The following is a 17,521-nucleotide window of genomic DNA, read 5'->3' on the forward strand; positions in this document are numbered from 1 at the left end:
TTTTCTCTATGCCGTCAACCCAACGTGCTATTCACATTCATCTTTTTTGGCCAATTGCAGGCTTTGTTTTGCCCCTTTAGCCTATGTCAGCCAGTAAATGATATAAAGGATCTGCCCTCTTTACCTCCGAATAACTTTAGCCAATAGTGATCGATTCAACTGTTGATTGACACTTCTTTTTCAGCCAATTGCAGGCTTTGTTTTGCCCCTTTAGCCTATGCCAGCCAGTAAATGATAAAAAGGATCCTCCCCCTTTACCTCCGAATAACTTTAGCCAATAGTGATCGATTCAAATGATGATTGACACATTGGTTAGCCAATGAAACGCCGGTATATAAATCCAAGCATACACCGCGGACGACTCCCCGTTCGGGGGAAAATCTAGTCGGCGTCTGCTTTCATTAGTTGCAAGACTTTGCGACTTAATATTGATCCATATGTATGTATATATATATGTATATATATATATATATATATATATATATATATATATATATGTATATATATATACACCGGCCAATCAACCTCTCATGCATGTTTTTGGAATGTGGGAGGAAACCGGAGTGCCCAGATGAAACACACGCGAGCATGGGGGAGAACATGCAAACTCCACACAGTTAAGTGATTGCAGTTTACACCTGAACCAACTCACCACACTGTGCAAACTCAAGTGGGAGCTATGAAAAAAAAAATTTCCTTAATTTTTTTTGAATTGATAAAAAAGAAATACAAGATTAAAGTTTTAGCAGTCCACGGCCAATAAGATTAGAATGCACCAGATCAAACATTTTCTCAACTTTAGTAGACTAAAGCCTACTAAAGTTGAGAAAATGTCTTTTACTGCCCCATAGGAATAATTTAGTCTGGACTTGTTTTCAAAATCATAACTTTTGATAAAAAGACCCTCATACTCACTTCTTCATTTTGACACTCAGAAATTGATGGCGAGCCCAATTAAATCATCCAAAGATGCCCTCGTGCCTTATTTTTTATAACCCTGGTCTAAAAAAAAAAAAAAAAAAAAAAAAAAAGTCACTTTGAATCATTCAGGAAACCAAATTTTTAAAACAAAATCCTACTTGAAAAAAAGAATCACATTTTAACATCAGTGTTAAATATGTTCGTATCAGATTCACCTGAACACGACACATTTTTCTGGGAAAAGATGTAGAAATTAATATAAGTCAGATAAAAAAATGTAAAGATTATAATTTCTTATTACACCATCTGATTCAACATAATCATACTTAATAAAGAGAAGAAAACTTTCGATAAAGCTTTTTCAATCTTTTTCTCCAAATTTTCTGATGAATCGATGTATTTAATGCAGATTTATTTTTCAGGTCATTTGAAAAATTGTTATCCTCCACTTCAAACAATTGTAAAAAAAAAGGGTCTCTATCTGTTTCCAAAGCAAGGTTCTTTGTCCACAATTTCTGAAGTAGAATTTTTATTACTGTGTAACAGGAGAAGACCCTCTTTCGGACAGTGAGTGTGACTTGGACTCGGTGGCCGGGGTGCTGAAGCTTTATTTCAGGGGTCTCGAGCCTCCACTTTTCCCTTATGATAGCTACTTGCAGCTGCTGGAGTGTGTCCGTAAGACTCCTCATGATTTTCAGTTTTTATACTCTAATCATTTAACATTGTTTCTTGACAAGGGCTTTACAAATAAACATGACTTGACTTGATTTTAATTATGGTATATTAGAGAACCTTCATCCTGTTAAGTTTAAACTTTAGTAGGCACTTAAAATAAGATGAGAAGACATCAATGGATTTTCCATTTGCAGCCTTCAGATATAAGAATTCCATTCCCTGTTTCCGAGGCCCTCCCCTGAGGAGAATATTTAAAGTTACCAAAAACAGATCAGCCCTTAGGAGTGGGGAAATCAAAGAAAAGCAACATGATTGGCCGATAGATGTCAACACAAGGAACAAAAGTGCACAATAATAGCCAAAATTAGGAACTGGCATCCTACAAAATTTCCTTTGCATTTGTCCAATACTAAAAACAGAATCAACGCATCACTTACTTATTCAATCGGTTATGTACCGTAGTTCAAGTGGAAAATTCCTGAATTCTCAATAGTGACAAACTTGTCACTCCAATGAGGCATCTCCTTATGGCTCATAATCAACCCATGATGCTAATGAAAATAATGAATGAAATAATGATATTATTATTTTTATTTTATTTTTTAATAAATAAATATGCCAGATGCTAAAAATAATAATACATCCAAAAAGAACCAAGTAACAACCGGAATGCAGTTCTACAGAGCTAGAAAACAACAATAATACATAATTTACTACGCCTATTTATAGCAAATTACTAAACATGTAATTTGTATGAAAACTAAGATTTATTTATTTTTTATAAATGAAGGTTTTTCTTTTATAGAAAATGTTGATATTTTACAAAAGTGTTCATTGTTACAAATATCAAACAGTTAAATTCATACCAAATGTGTGTAATAAAGTTTTTAGCAATTGCTTTTTTCTCATTTTGCAATTTTTTAAAGAGATTTCATTGTCCAAGAACCACTTCAAACCTAAAACTATATATATATATATATATATATATATATATATACCACAGCCATATCCCTCTAGTGGGAGGTGGCTAGAGTCATTTCTGACTCTTTTTGGGAGATTGATTCAGAGGAGGGGATTCCCAGCCCCCTCGCTCAACCCAACTGAGGTGTTGGGAGTCATTAGGTGACCAAACCCCCCAATTCCAACCCCTAATGCTGAACGCCAAGCAGGGAGGCGCAGCGGGTACCAATGTTTAAGTCTTAGGTATGACTCGGCCGAGGCTTGAACCATAACCTCCCAGTCTCGGAGCGGGCGCCATACCCCCAAGGCCACCGAGCTGGTACATGATACAACCATGATAACATAATAAGAAAATAAAATATAATGAAATAAAAAGAACAATTTACGTTTTCAAACAAAATAACTCAAGTCAAATTAAGTAGTGGATGGAGTTAGTTTACGGTGGTTATGAGTAGACAATGCTATTTTCTGGGCTTTAAAATAAAACTAATGGAGCTGCTTTATGAAAAGATGTCCTTTATTTTTGGGTCATCTTCACAAAACTGAATTTTTATATTTAGCAGTTCTGGTTCTAATTTACATTGTTAGAAAAGAAAGTACAGTAGCTGCTGTTTTTGCTCAATGGAATTCCACAATTGTATTCTAATACTAATGCTGGCTGTATGGAGGACTAAGAGTACAAAAGTGAAATGAGTAAATACTTTAATAAAAATTTTAAAAAGTGTGTCTTTAATTATCTAAATATATAATTTCAAGATGGAAAAAATAACACAAAGAAATGCCACAACACTATTGATAAAAAAATATTCTTTGGATTTTTAGAATTCTATATATAAACAATAAATACAACTTTACATTTTTCATGACACATTTATTTATTTATTTATTGGTGTATTTACTTTTTTTAATCTTGGCACTTTTGGTCCGTCATGCGGATGCAGTAATTTGTCATTTCATTTGTTGTTCCTAACCTTTATCTTTTTTTATTTTCATCCAGAAATTGAAGGTATGGCGGAGAGAGCGGCACAAATCAAAACAATTGTCTCTTCCTTCCCAAGACCTCTTCTTATCATAATGCGATACCTGTTTGCATTCCTCAATCAGTGAGTTATGTTGTGAACTTCATAGAATAGAATGGAATAGTGATCGATAACAACCCAGTGCACATTTTTTATGAGATCAGACACCGGACTCTAGGATAAACTACACTAAAATAATGTAAAGCTTAGAGGTGCAATGTTTGTGAGTTTTGAAGTACAGAAGCTGCTGTACTTACGAATGAGATTCCCGACGATTGTAAGTTGAATTTGTTCGTAAGTTGCTTCAGTGCTATATTTTGTATGTTAAGGGTTTATATAAGTATGTTTAAGGCTTGTAGAAGAAACCTGCATTGTTTTGTACTAGAAAATAAACATTTCATAAAATAATTTGCTCTAAATAGATGAATAAAGTTAAGTTTAACTTACTTTTGGAAGATGTGCTTCGAGAGGTCCTCCTCCGTGGTAAAAAGTGGCCGAAAGAAAGCATTCCGAGCATTTTCTCAACCGCATCAAGCTTTCCTATTCCACTTTCATTTAAGAAGAAATGGCTCTCCTCTTCTTTACACTTTACACCAACCATATTGAATGGATGCACGAGATATTAAACAATAAAAATGTCAAAGGTCTTAGCGCGCTGGAGATACAGTATAGAATGATTTCACACGAACTGGTAAGAGGAAGCGGAATTCTTCTTCGGGGTAGATGCTGGGTGACCTCTCACAGCGCTACACGCCTGTAGTGGCGGAAAGAAAGACTACAGTAATGTGGAAATTTTCTGAGCAGTGTTCAAGTCAGTTGAACAAAGAACAGACAGATTTTAGGTTTGATAACCGTGTAATACGTATTACACCTCAACAGCAACAGATTTATCCTACACTTGAAGTGAGACAAATATAAACAGTAAACAATATAATAAAATAACAATCAGCATTAAACATTTTAAATAAAGTTTAATAATTTAGATACAAAAACAATGGTGAGAAACAAAATAAAACATACAATAACAAAAGGAAAACAGACAGATAAAAGAAGAGAGAAAATTAAACTTAACACTTTTATGTAAACACATTAACACTGAAAAACACAGTAAAAAAGTATTTATTAATACAAAAAAAACGATAAAATCCAAACTTTTTTTTTGCTCAACAAAGTCAAAGTCAACAACACAGATTTCCTCAAAAATGCATATTGGCCAGGAGAAAAAAGGCGTCTCTAAGGGAACCAGCTGTTGTTTGGTAGGGAGTCGGCTCCCTTCATTCACCTGGTAGAGTCATTTCATTGGCAAGTTGGTCACAGTGGAAACGACCGGTGCTGTCAAATATAGGACTCACATTTTTCGCATCTCAGCCCTCATTTGCCTTTTCTCTCTGCGCATTGTAAATACTATATTGATGATTGCTATCTAACCATATGATAGGTCAACCGGTTAGCTTTCCTCAGCCAAAGTAACAAACTGCTTTTGACCGTGAATAACAGTAAAGGCGGAAAAAGAATTTGTTGGATTACCCCGTTTCTGAGAAAATATCTGGGTTACATAACGGCGTCTTTTATAACGACGTTACAGTATTTCCAACACTGACAATAAGTAATACCTTTTCATATATGTTTGTGTGTTTTCACAGTGTGACACAGTACAGCGATGAGAACATGATGCAGTCCTACAACTTGGCCGTCTGTTTCAGTCCAAGCCTGCTGAGGGGGCTCGATTCGGATGACGCTGTGGCTCGGCAGCCCCAAGTCAATGACCTTGTCAAAACCATGATCCTTCAGCACGATGTTATATTTCCCGGCCAATCGGAATTGCCAGGGCCCATTTACGAGAAGCACATGACTCTAGAGCAGGAATTTTGGTAAGAAATATGATAAAAATGTGATTTTTCTTAATTTTATTTTGCTATATTCTCTCAGACTGATATCCCACCTACGTGCTAGCCCTCAGGAATGTGCTCGTTTACACACCCTATTTACAATTCCCTTGAATTGTTAGAGACCCTTTCCCCTGATTGTTTATGAATGACTGGAATAATAAGGGATTTATAAATTAAGAAATCATACAATCTTTACAAATTGTAGGCTGTGGCCTTTTTAATATTACTACAGTTCATTTTGTGAAAATAAAACACTTTTAAACATTACACAAGTCCTTGTTGAAACCATGATCCTCCATCATGATTTTGTACTGTATTTCCCGGACAGTCAGAATTGCCGGGCCCCATTTACGAGAAGCACATGACTTTAGAGCAGAGGTCTCCAGGTGTCACCAGAGGCGTGTTCAGGAGAGTGATCAGACATGTAGTCTCTTGATAATCGCTTGCCGCGCACTGCTGAACGTTTTGTAATCGCTCACTGTGATTGCCTTACTGATCCAAAATGGCCGACGACAGTACAATGGATTTCGTTCTACAGCTTGCTTTGAGCGAGTTGGCTGATATGAGCGACAGTTCGCATATTGACACAGTTAAGGTTATCCTAAACGCAGTGGAAGGGTCATACCTGTCTTGCATTGTTCACAAACATTACCAGGCAATGTAAGACGATATATTACATCGCCAACAGCACTCGTCAGGGTGAGATCCTCCATCTTCTGCACTGTCGACGCCATGTTGGAAATCAAAGTAAGCGGTCTTTCTCCCGTGATTACTCGGGCACGCGAGCGCTCAATAATCACTGGCCGTTCAGAAGCTAGCGATAGCTCGCGATAGCAATCACTCACTCTCCTGAACACGCCTCAGGGTTGCCCTCTAAAGACATCTGCGGTTCCTGCAGACCTGTTCTTAAAATAGCTTACCAGTGCTGGGTCATTATTATTATTTTATAGTAAAATTATTATTTTTTTGTGGTTGACTGAGTCTTTCTAAAGCTACAGTACTTCCAATAGTTAACCTGTTGGTAACATAATAATAACTGCTAAGTCGTTACTCTTTATAAATGCATACCAAACTTTGTGCCCTTTGCGCTAATCAGTAACAAAAAATAGCTCTCGACTAGAAAAAGGCTGGAGACCCCTGCTCTAGAGCAGAAATATTTATGAGAAATGCAAAAGAAATGTGATTTTCTTGGTTTTACCTGGCAAGTTTCTCTCAGACCGGTGTCTGTAGATTGAGTGACGGGATTTTATATCCAGTTTGCAAGGGTTTCAAATATGTAAAGCTGTTTCTTTTTTGGGCTTATCCCCCGACTTATTAAGTGAATTTGATGTCACATCAAAGGTTTTTCTGAGCAGATTTATTCAAGCGCTGTTCCATTTGCGTGACTGCTAAGGGATAGTCAATCATTCACAATTTCATTATTCGTTTTTGACTCGGTTAGTTGTTGTACCGCTAAATGCTCTTTTCCTTTTCTAACAGGCCATTCAAAGAACAAAACGTGGATTGGACTTGGGGTTTTATTAAGCCCTGTCCCCCCAAAAAGCGTCACTCTGCTGTGTACAAAGCACATTATAAGCTTTCAAAAAGCTTATAAATCTTATGTAATTTGATGGAAATTTTTGAAGTACAAGCCAAATAATACTGATCAAAACCCATGTCAGCGAAGGAGTGAGAAAGCTCATTAACTGTTTTTTCCCACAGATGAAATCCTGTTCCTGGAGACCGATATGGAAAGCTGATAATGTTTTTCAAACTGCATGTTATATTTAGAAAAAAAGAATATTGGAAAACGAAATTACTTTTACCTGTGTTTATATTTTTATTCACAATTACAAAAATATTGTATGTCATTCCCCCGAAAAGTAGTGTTGGACTAAAGTTTAACTTTATCAATCAACGATCAACATTTCTTTGTTTTATATATATATATATATATATATATATATATATATATATATATATATATATATAAAGGGTACAAAACTTTCAAATATATACACTTCACTTTAAATGTATTTCTTTTCTATTCGGCTGATAATGGTGACGTCATATTTGGCTGTTTTTGTGCCTTTCTGCCGGGGGAAAGGAGAATAACAGTCTTAAATGCATGTTGTTTTTGCAGTGAACCAATTACAGAGGAGGGAGATGTAGATGCTGAGCAAATGCCAAGTGAAGATGGTGAGGAGACAGGAGTTATTTTTCACTTTTGCAGATAAGATCTTTAGATATAACTCATAATGATTTTGTTTTTATCTCAAAACTATTCATGTATACAGAGTGGGAGGCTGTGGCAATGTTCGACTACGCGGCAAGATCCCCCGCAGAGTTATCGTTCAAGCAGGGAGAACTCCTTGTTCTTCACAGCAAGGCCTCTTCTGATTGGTGGAGAGGTGAAGTAGGAGGAGTGAAAGGTCTTATCCCGCACAAGTACATCACAGTCCTGGAAGGGTGAGACGCCTTTTAGAACTTAAGACGCTGAACGTCAGCTCCAGCCCGCAAAAACAACTTCATATTTTTGAAATTAGTTGTAAAGGCCTGCTTTAAAACCCAATAATCAACAGAGAACCTTTTCTTTGTGCTGACTTTTCTCCGATTTGATTGCTGAATTTCTTTTCAATGTAACGAGCCGCTAAAATAATAGCTCAGCTCTAGCCATGCTCTGCAGTTTTTGGGGGGACAGAGAGCATGTGAAAACATTGACATGTGCCCACTGTTTGACTGATAGCATACAGCAGGCTATCACAGTTGCACATACAGACAGTCAACCCCACCTAATACACGCACATACAACCTGCCCGTCGTGATGGATGTGAATTTCCCTACGGAGATGAATAAAGTATCTATCTATCTCTAGATTTATGCTCTCAGTCTGAACAAAATGAACCATACATTGATATCAATGACAATCAAGACAATTCAGGACAAAATTAGAATAAGAGTGAACTCGGGATAACCGAAGCGTGAAGTAGCAATGGGTCTGTGAAGGCAAAAAGAAGGATGAGTCCTTCCAAAGTTTTTTTACAGAATACTCTAGGGAAAAAATGAGATACGGTCAATGGCTGTAGAAATTCGTCACAAATGGAAAAAGTGATGTGGCGTACTTTCATTTTTATACAAAAAGGGCGTTCCATAATCTAATTTTTAATCTGTTACAAAGTTATACATTAAAGGGTTTCCACAGTTGAATAGAGAACTGCCCTACTGACAATAGCCTTGTCAACCGTGGGGTAATACTGCTAGAGCTGCTCATCCTTTGCCTGAGGAAGTGTTGCATTTTGTTATCAGGGACAAGAGCTGTGGTTTTTCCTCATATTTGACGGGAAATGTCATCTCATATGTTGTTTTGAAGGTGTAACTTGATCTTTCTCCTCCTGCAGGTCAGATAGAGGTAAAAGAGACGAAAGAGGAGGGGGAGGCGGAGGAGGGAGCACTGGAAATCTGTCAGCAGAGGAGCCTCATACAGAGAGCACTGTTCGGTATAAACACAGACACACATGCACATTTTTTAGCAATATTTAAATTAGTACATTGAAAGTATTGTATAGATATGTATTTATTTTTAGGAGATCTAAGAAAAAAAACATTGTGATGATCAAAAAACATCTTTGCAACAATTATTTTACAATTGCAAGGGTAATGAGTCTAGATAACAGCTAAATAGCATACACCAGAAGGCAAATAGGACATTTTGCTTCCCAGTTTTATTTTTGGAATGATACCCTTTCATAATGGAACAGTCGTCAACTTAACTGTATGTTTTTTAATCCATTTTCAACTACAGAAAGCATCGTCACGAATTGTGTTTTGTGGGGATGTTTTTTCCTAACAATACCTATAAATAATACAATCCTTCTTCTAGAAAAGGATAACCCATCTAATCTTTTTTTTTAATTGCTTGCCATGTCCTTTTAAAAATATGAGGAAAAACAGGCACAAAAACGAATTATTTCAATGTGTGTCCTTTTTTTTCTTAACTATCACTGTAACATTTGACAGTTCTGGTAAACATATCTCCAAAAGTAGTGTTGGAGAGATAAAAGCACGAGTTTATCAATCTGTAAATTGATGAATACTTCCTTAAGTTGTCAATAATGACTCGAATGACTATAATATAGATGCATTTTTTTAGGCACCATAATACTGATGTATAAATATTGCAGAAAGTCTATATGGATATGGGTATGAATATTATGCCACTTATAAACATTCAAGTCCTGCAATTCTGAACGGCTCATGTGCCTTGGCTAAGAAAAACTTATCACTCATTCTTACAAAGTGGCATTATCCCAGTTGTCTACAATATTAGCTATCACGAATCAAATAATTATACTAATCTTAATGCATAGTGGAGAAACTACATCAAGGAAACATAACGTTTGGCCAATTACAGCCATGAAAGTCTCAAATAGCGCATTTCTTTAAGACAATTTATGGCAGCGATGACTGGCTAAAGTACTACAAAATTCTAAAAATTGTACTTTACAGGTAGAGGTAGAGAAGAGACATGACCAAGTGGTGTTACTAATCCATAGCAAATCTAAATATGTTCTAATAAGGGACATACATGCTTGGAACCTTTCTAACAAGTGGGAATTGGCTGATTGACTATTGTAGCTTGGCTCCAAGTGGCTTATTATCAGGTCTATATTTTTCTATTAATTCTGATGTCACATTTGGCCATTATCAGTCTGATAACTATGGGTTTAATGTATATCGTGCATCTCTGGTTTTGTGCCTTCTTTTTTGCATGATAGGTATTGTTTATATGTATTTTTTAAGTACAAAAAATGATATACTGACACCCAAAAGAAATGCAATGCGGAAACAATGGAAGAATGATATATTGTTGGATGCATTTTTGAGACAACATCATAAGGTGGTAATACAGTAGTAACACAATATAACACATAATATTAGTTCTTCTCATTGAGCACATTAAAATAATTTGTACATAAGTTGCAAATCTTACAAACCTTGAAATTGGTGTGCTTTTTGACAGGATGCGGGTTAATAGTGATGGTGCATCATTGCCGGGGCGACAGAGGGGAAGCGATGGGAGCCCTGGTAGAAAACCACCAACCTCTCCGGCTGCACGCCACCTGCCAATGTAAGATACACTCAAAAGCGCTCTTGCTTGTAAATTGCATTGAAAAAAAACATGATCGGGGGCGGCAATGTCAAAGAATAAATTGGAGCGCGCTAAAAACTTTGAAACCTAATTTTATTGGGATTTCTTTTTATTTCTATGCTTAAGGTCTCAGGAGCGAAGACACACGCTGGACACTGTGAGACAAGCTGGGTTCAAACCTGTGGACAAGCCTGCATTTGTTCAGGCAGAAAGGACACCAGTTGACAAGGTTGGTTGCTAAATGGCGTAATGTACTGTAACACTTTTTTCTTGTGTTTAGTAGAAAATCATTTTGTGGGGGTGAGTTGAGAAAACAAGGAAAAATAACAAATAAGGAAAATAAGATGTTCTTTACAGGGATAAGAATTTTCCGCCCTGGTTTATTCCTGGACGCTGGCTATTTCAGCTGAAAATGAAAATCTCCATTCTGATCCCTGTCTTTACTATTGAGAACAATTTGGGCTTTATGCACACGGGCGTATCCAGCTTATTTAATTTACCGGAATGTAGCAGAACAGCATGTTTTTGTTTTGCATACAAGTACCACAGAGATGCACACTCCAGTTTCATGGTTGGTTCCAACATTTGAGGGGTTTTTGTTTTTGTGGGCAAGATGAGCAGTGAGGTGGGGGGACAGTGGCACGAACTGTTCATGACTTAGTGGTCAATTGGAAGTTTGGTTAACCGTTTGTCTGATTGCCATGTGTTCTTTGGTTCACAACTGGTCGCGTAACCCTTTGCTGCGTGTCTTCGCAGTACAGGGAAAGTAAAAGGATGGGAGTGGGTTCCCACTTCATATAAAGGGCTCTGGTGGGAGGGGGCTGAGTGCCATCCTCCGTGTATGTTCTAGTTTGATTTTGACACCAGGTACTGTACACAGATTTCTTGTGTAGTTAAAGGAAAATAAAGTCAAGATTTAAATGCCAATGGGGCTAGTTTTCAGCCAGAGTCGTAAATCCCAAATTAACTCATGCGATGCCATATGTATAAATACATTTTTAGAAGAATTGTTTAAGTGCCAAAATGTAAAAAAAAGTTTTTCTTGTTTAATTAAAAAAAACTATTATGAAGGGTTTTGGGCTGCTCATCTGTAAAAATCAAGCTTCTGGGAATTGTTTCAATATGATAAATCACCTTTAGATGGCAGATGTGGCTTTGATCAGATCTTTGTCCACACATCAAGGAAGCCCAATTTCTTAGTGTTGATTCTTATATGATTGTGTGTAGGCACCCCCATATGGTAGGGGGTTAAGTTCAGCTGGAAGACAGCTATGGGGGAAAAGCTGTTTTTTTAAACCTGGTGGTTCTGGTTCGTAGGCTCCTGTAGCACCTCCCAGAGGGCAGGAGGGCAAACAGTCCATGTGCTAGGTGGTATGATTCCTTTATTATGTTTGTAGCTTTCCTGATACAATGCTTCTTGTAGATTTCCCTGATGGAAGGAAGTGAGGCACCAGTATTAGGTTGGGTGGTTCTTACCATGCTCTGTATCACCTACCAGTAGGCGACCGAGCAGTTATTATACCAGACTTTGACATTGTTATTCCAATAAACCCAGAGGCCTGAGCCCTTCTGTCTACGGTTGGAGAGAGCGGGGAAGAGGAGGTTAGTTCTTTCTTCTTGACGCCCAGTCTTAAGCGTGTGTTTGTGCTATAATAATCCCAAACTGGCCTGAGTCCTCATGTCCGCAGGTGAAGATGGGGCGAAAGAGACATCATTTTGGAGAAAAGGTGGCGTAGAGGGATGTGCGTAGGTCTGTCTATCACAGTGTTTTTCAAACTTTTTTCAGCCAAGGCACACTTATGTTCATTAAAAAAAACAAATCTTTTCTCACTCGATTCAAACTCGCACTGCTACTCCCACTGTTTTGGTTTAACAATGTGCACGCATTCTGTAGTGGTCTGGTGGTGACATAGGCAGGATAGAGGTTTTTTTGAGGGTTTGTAATTTTATTTGCTCTACTTTCTGTTCATGTCCCCCTTTTAATCGGCAGATTTCCTGTCTATTTCCTATATTGGCCCCTCCCTTCTGCCACTCTCAGGAAATGATCAGTCGCCAGATGAACTCTGTGTTCAAGGAGCTTTTGTCTCGACAGCCTGCCATGCAGCCGCCAGGTTTCATATCCGCGCCACCCTCGGTACCCCAAACTTCTTCATCCACCTCCTCATCTTCGCTCCCTCAAGCTGCCCCCACTACCAAAAAAGTGGGCTTCGGCATCCGAGGACGGGCACTTTTCCGACCAGTAGACTGACATACGCTCCAACTGGATGGATTTAAAGTTGGAGAGTGAATATGCTGGGGAAAGCTTGATCTATTTTTAGGATAAACGTATATATTTAAATCTGTGCCATCTCATAGTGCCATATGGTGCCGTATTGCAGTATGTCTTGTGTGTGTTTTTTAGGTCAGTGGTTGGCAACCTTTTCTGTATCGCAGACCGGTTCAATGACTGACAATATTCTTGGCCCAATAATAACATTAGAAATGATTGCTGTATTAACAATAGGGGGGGGGGGTTTAAGGGTTATTGATCTATCTTCGTTATTCATTATCCATTATCCGTTATCGGTCAGTTCATAATTCGCTACAAAGCCTAGGAGCCGGGACACTTACTCTCAGCCAAAAGGCCAAGCTAAGGTCCTAGCCCTAAAGCCTTGCTGCGATCATTGCGAATGCACCGTTCCCGGAGGTACTGCAATACCGGGCCGATGCGTGGAGTGGACAGAGCAAGCTCATATTCCATCTGGCCAATCTAAGGACCTAGCATCAAAGCCTTGCTACAAAAGGCCAAGCTAAGGACCTGGCATCAAAGCATTGCTAGATCCTATCAATTCCACTGACACCGAAACATCAGATAGTACACAATTCTATATTAACAATAATAGTAAGCCTATATTGACTGTATAGACTACGAGGGACCTGAATGACATAGGAAAATGCATGATCTTATCTTATCATCACACTATTTTTACTCACTGTACCACGATGTCTCGCCTTTTTTATCTTGAAGGTGCACGTATCTGGTCAATAGTACAACTTTGTTTTGGCTTAACTCATTCCCGAAATGCCCCATAAATGGAGCATTCTGTATCAAGTCAGACACATAAATGGAGCATTATGGGAATGGGGCGTTATAGGAATGATTTTAGCCAAAACAACGTAGTAAACAGTTTGACCAATTATGATGCCATGATATACAACATTGCTATGGAGCATGTTGGGAATTAGTTCTGCCAAAACAACGTTGTACAATGATTGACCTATTACGGGGCCACGTCGTACACCACTGTAATTGAGCATTATGGGTACGTGTTTAAAGTCAAATGGTGTACAATGATTGACCCATCACGATTCCACATTGTACAGTGTTGTTATAGAGCATAATGCGAATTAGTCCAGCCAAAAATATGTCCTACGATTGACCAATTACAGTGCCTCACTGTAAAACCTTGTAATGGAGCATTATGGGACTAAATTCATCCCCAAAAACTTTGTACAACGATTGACTAATCGCATCCTCCTTTGAGATAAAAAGGCGAGACAACATGGTACCATGACTAAAAATAGTTTCATGAGATGAAATCTAATTCCTTTTTCTATGTAATTCCCAGTGTTTTCACTGCCGCAATCCAAGTTTAATTCCCGTTGCATCGAATGTTGAACAAAAGGTTTTGGGCTATATTTGTCCACTTATCTACCATTGCCAATTTTTTCTTTCCACGCGTCTCGGTACCGCTCCACGGTGGTTGCTGACCAATGTTTGAGTAGGTTTAAGTGTTCTGTTTGTTTCAAAATGTTTTGGTTCCCCTTTTATGGGGAATAAATTAGCAATATTTTGTCAGATATGAAGGAATATTGAGGCCATGCAGGAAAGGGAAAGATATTTGGCAAAAATTAAGTTGGGACAAAAAAGCAACAGTAATTTATTTATTCTTTTATTGTAAAACTTTGTCCATATAAAGTAAGAACCTTTGTCATAGAGTCTAAATCGGTGGTATGCAACCTTTTCTGTACCATGGACCGGTTTAATGTCTGGCTATGTTCGCATGCCCAACAATAACATTAGTAGTATTAACTCAAAAAAAAACATCCATCGATTTTCTTCCGCTTATCCAACGTCGGGTTGCGGGGGCAGCAGCATCGCCAGGCAAGCCAAGACCTCCCCATCTCCAGCCAGTTTCATCCAGCTCATCCAACAGGATCCCAAGGCGTCCCCAGGCCAGACTAGAGACGTGGTCTCTACAGCATATCCTTGGTCAGCCCTGGGGCTTCTTGCTGGTGGGACACGCCCGGAACATCTCCCGGGAGAGCCGTCCAGGAAGCATCCTCTTTGGATGCCCGGGCCACCTCAACTGGCTCCTATCAATGCAGAGGAGCAGCAGTTCTACACTGAATCCAAGCTCCTCACCCTATCTTTTAGGGAGAGCACAGCCACCCTACGGGGGAAACTCATTTCAGACACTTGTAATTGGGATATTGTCCTTTCTGTCATGACCTGGAGTTCATGACCAATAAAATGAGAGCTTTGCCTTTCCGCTCAGCTCCTTCTTCACCACGACGGACCGGTACAGGGTAAGCATGACAGCAGACGCTGCACGGATCCGTCTGTCTATCTCCCGTTTCAATGTTCCCTCACTTGTGAACTAGACCCTAAATACTTGAACTCCTCCACTTGGGGCAGGATCTCATCTCTGACCCAGACAGAGCATGCCACCCTTTTCTGGCTAAGAACCATTATCTCAGACTTGGAGGTGTTGATCTTCAGCCTGGCTGCTTCTCACCAGAATGCTTACTTTTCCGATGGAATCTGAAGATCACAGCTTGAGGAAGCTAATGGCACCGCAACATCTGCAAAAAGCAGAGATGCAATTCTTAGGCTTCCAAACCGGACCCCTTTCTCGCCAAGGCTCTGGCTAGAAATTCTGTCCATAAAAGTTATGAACAGAATCAATGACAAAGGGCAGCGTTGGCACAGTCCAACTCCCACTGGAAACAATTCCAAATTACGACCGGCAATGAGGACCAAACTCTAGCAGCGGACATACAGGAACCACACAGCCCTGATAAGACTGTGCGGTACCACATACTCCCGGAGCACCACCCACAGGGCTCCCCAAGGGACACGGTAGAATCCCTTCTCCAAGTCCACAAAACACATTTAGACAGGATTGGCAAACTCCTATGCACCCTCGAGGACCCTGCAGAGTGACTAGAGCTGGTGGTCCATGGCCCAGAAATAAAAGACACTGCTTCTTTGGGATCCGAGGTTTGACTTCCTGACGGACCCTCTCCCAGTACCCCTGAATAGGCATTACCAGGGAGGTTGAGAAGTGTGACTCCCTCGTAGATGGAACACACTCTTCGGTCCCTCTTTTTGAGAAGTGGGACCACCAACCCAATCTTCCAATCGAGATGTCCTCGCGATCGTTCCGAGATGTGTAAACCATAGCCTTAATGGACTACGGGCAGATCTTATCCACCTCTGGGGCCTTGCCACAGAGGAGCTTTTTACCTACCTCACGGACTTCAACCACAAAGACATGAGAGCCCACCTCAGAGTCCCAAAGGATTTGCCTCCTCAGATAAAGACGTGTTAGTGGAATTGAGGAGGTCTTGGAAGTATTCTGCCCACCCTTTCACAACGTCCCATGTCGAGGTCAGCAGGGCCTTATCTTTAACATACACAGTATTAATGGCCCGCAACCCTGGACCTCAGGACCGTGGGGCAGCGTGCCAACCACCCAGCCGCAATGCGTTTTTTTCCCATTACAGAGAATACTTTAATTCAAAATGTTCACTGCTACTTTTTCATCTTTATACTTTGACTATTTTCATATGGATATTTTTTCCATTAGGGTTTACCCTCTCATCAATAATTGAATTATTTGATATATGTAAAAGACTGTCCTCTAGCGGCAGATTTTGAAACAGCAGTTATATATTTTTTAAAAAGCCAATTCAAGGTCCATATCAATGACTGTTTCTTGTTGTTTTCAAACTTTCAAGTCGCGGTTTGTGTTTTTTGTTTGATTTTTCGATATGCGACTTAAAAAAACATTTGCTTACATTTTCTGTTTGCAGCTGCAGTATGTCAAAAAATGGATTAGCATGCAGTAGTATGAAAAAATGCATTCCCTTTCATATGTGATACATGGCCGACAAGGCAAAACTCAGGGCTTTGCAGAGATAAGACAGGCTGACTCAGGTTTGCCTTGGAAAGAATAAAACCTGATTTTTTTGGGGAGGGGCTTTTTCATGCTGTGCTCGAGCCAAAACATCAAAGAAGAACCAAGAGACTTCCCTGGCTTTAACTGTGAAAAAAATCTAGGGTGCAACAAAAAAAAACACAGAACATGAAGAAAAGATCCATCAACTTTGATTATAAATGATTGAGGCGGTGTGAGTTGTGTGACATATATCGTGACCCTTTCTGCTGAGTTTTCTCGGAACAATAAATGTTATTCTGTTTCATTGTTTTAAAAAATAAACTCTGTTTTTCAAGATGTACTAATGTCACTGGAATTCATGTGAATATATGTGGTGAAAGAAACAGTACTGATCAATTAAAAAAATGATTGGTGACTTTTAATTGTCGTCACGTTGATTCACTATTTTAGGCGCAAATTTACACGTGATAAAAAGACCTCTATTAGAGGGACGTGTGAAATTGAACATTGGATGTTGTTATTTTTTGCAGTGCCACTAAAACATGTGCTAAAAAGCACAATGAAGAATACAAAGTGCCGTAACTGTTGACCCCGCTTCTTTGGAATCACTAGAAGTGGTTAGACGCACCTAAAGGGGGTAGTGTGTATTATTTGACCACTGGATGTTGCTGTACTGTGCAGTCCAACTGAGAACGAGTGTTAAAAAGCACATGGAAGAATACAAAGTACGGAAACTTAATGCGACCACATCACTTCTCTTCTGAT

At 39.0% G+C, this 17,521-nt stretch overlaps 1 protein-coding gene across 4 annotated transcripts in view; it reads left to right on the forward strand.

The window, feature by feature from the left end:
- arhgap4b (Rho GTPase activating protein 4b) overlaps positions 1–17,178 on the forward strand; it is a 54,403-nt gene extending 37,225 nt beyond the window's left edge. For all 4 annotated transcript variants that reach the window (XM_088331962.1, XM_088331961.1, XM_088331964.1 and 1 more), the window contains 9 exons: positions 1,468–1,596; positions 3,554–3,659; positions 5,219–5,446; positions 7,587–7,642; positions 7,741–7,912; positions 8,842–8,940; positions 10,464–10,571; positions 10,719–10,821; positions 12,631–17,178. In XM_088331962.1, the coding sequence (XP_088188088.1) occupies positions 1,468–1,596; positions 3,554–3,659; positions 5,219–5,446; positions 7,587–7,642; positions 7,741–7,912; positions 8,842–8,940; positions 10,464–10,571; positions 10,719–10,821; positions 12,631–12,840 (1,211 nt within the window). In that variant the 3' untranslated portion in view covers positions 12,841–17,178. The remainder of the gene's footprint in view (positions 1–1,467; positions 1,597–3,553; positions 3,660–5,218; positions 5,447–7,586; positions 7,643–7,740; positions 7,913–8,841; positions 8,941–10,463; positions 10,572–10,718; positions 10,822–12,630) is intronic.
- The last annotated feature ends 343 nt before the right edge of the window (positions 17,179–17,521 follow it).

Source organism: Urocampus carinirostris, chromosome 3, assembly GCF_059441175.1.
Source record: "Urocampus carinirostris isolate Australia breed hairy pipefish chromosome 3, RoL_Ucar_1.0, whole genome shotgun sequence".
Lineage (NCBI taxonomy): Eukaryota > Metazoa > Chordata > Actinopteri > Syngnathiformes > Syngnathidae > Urocampus > Urocampus carinirostris.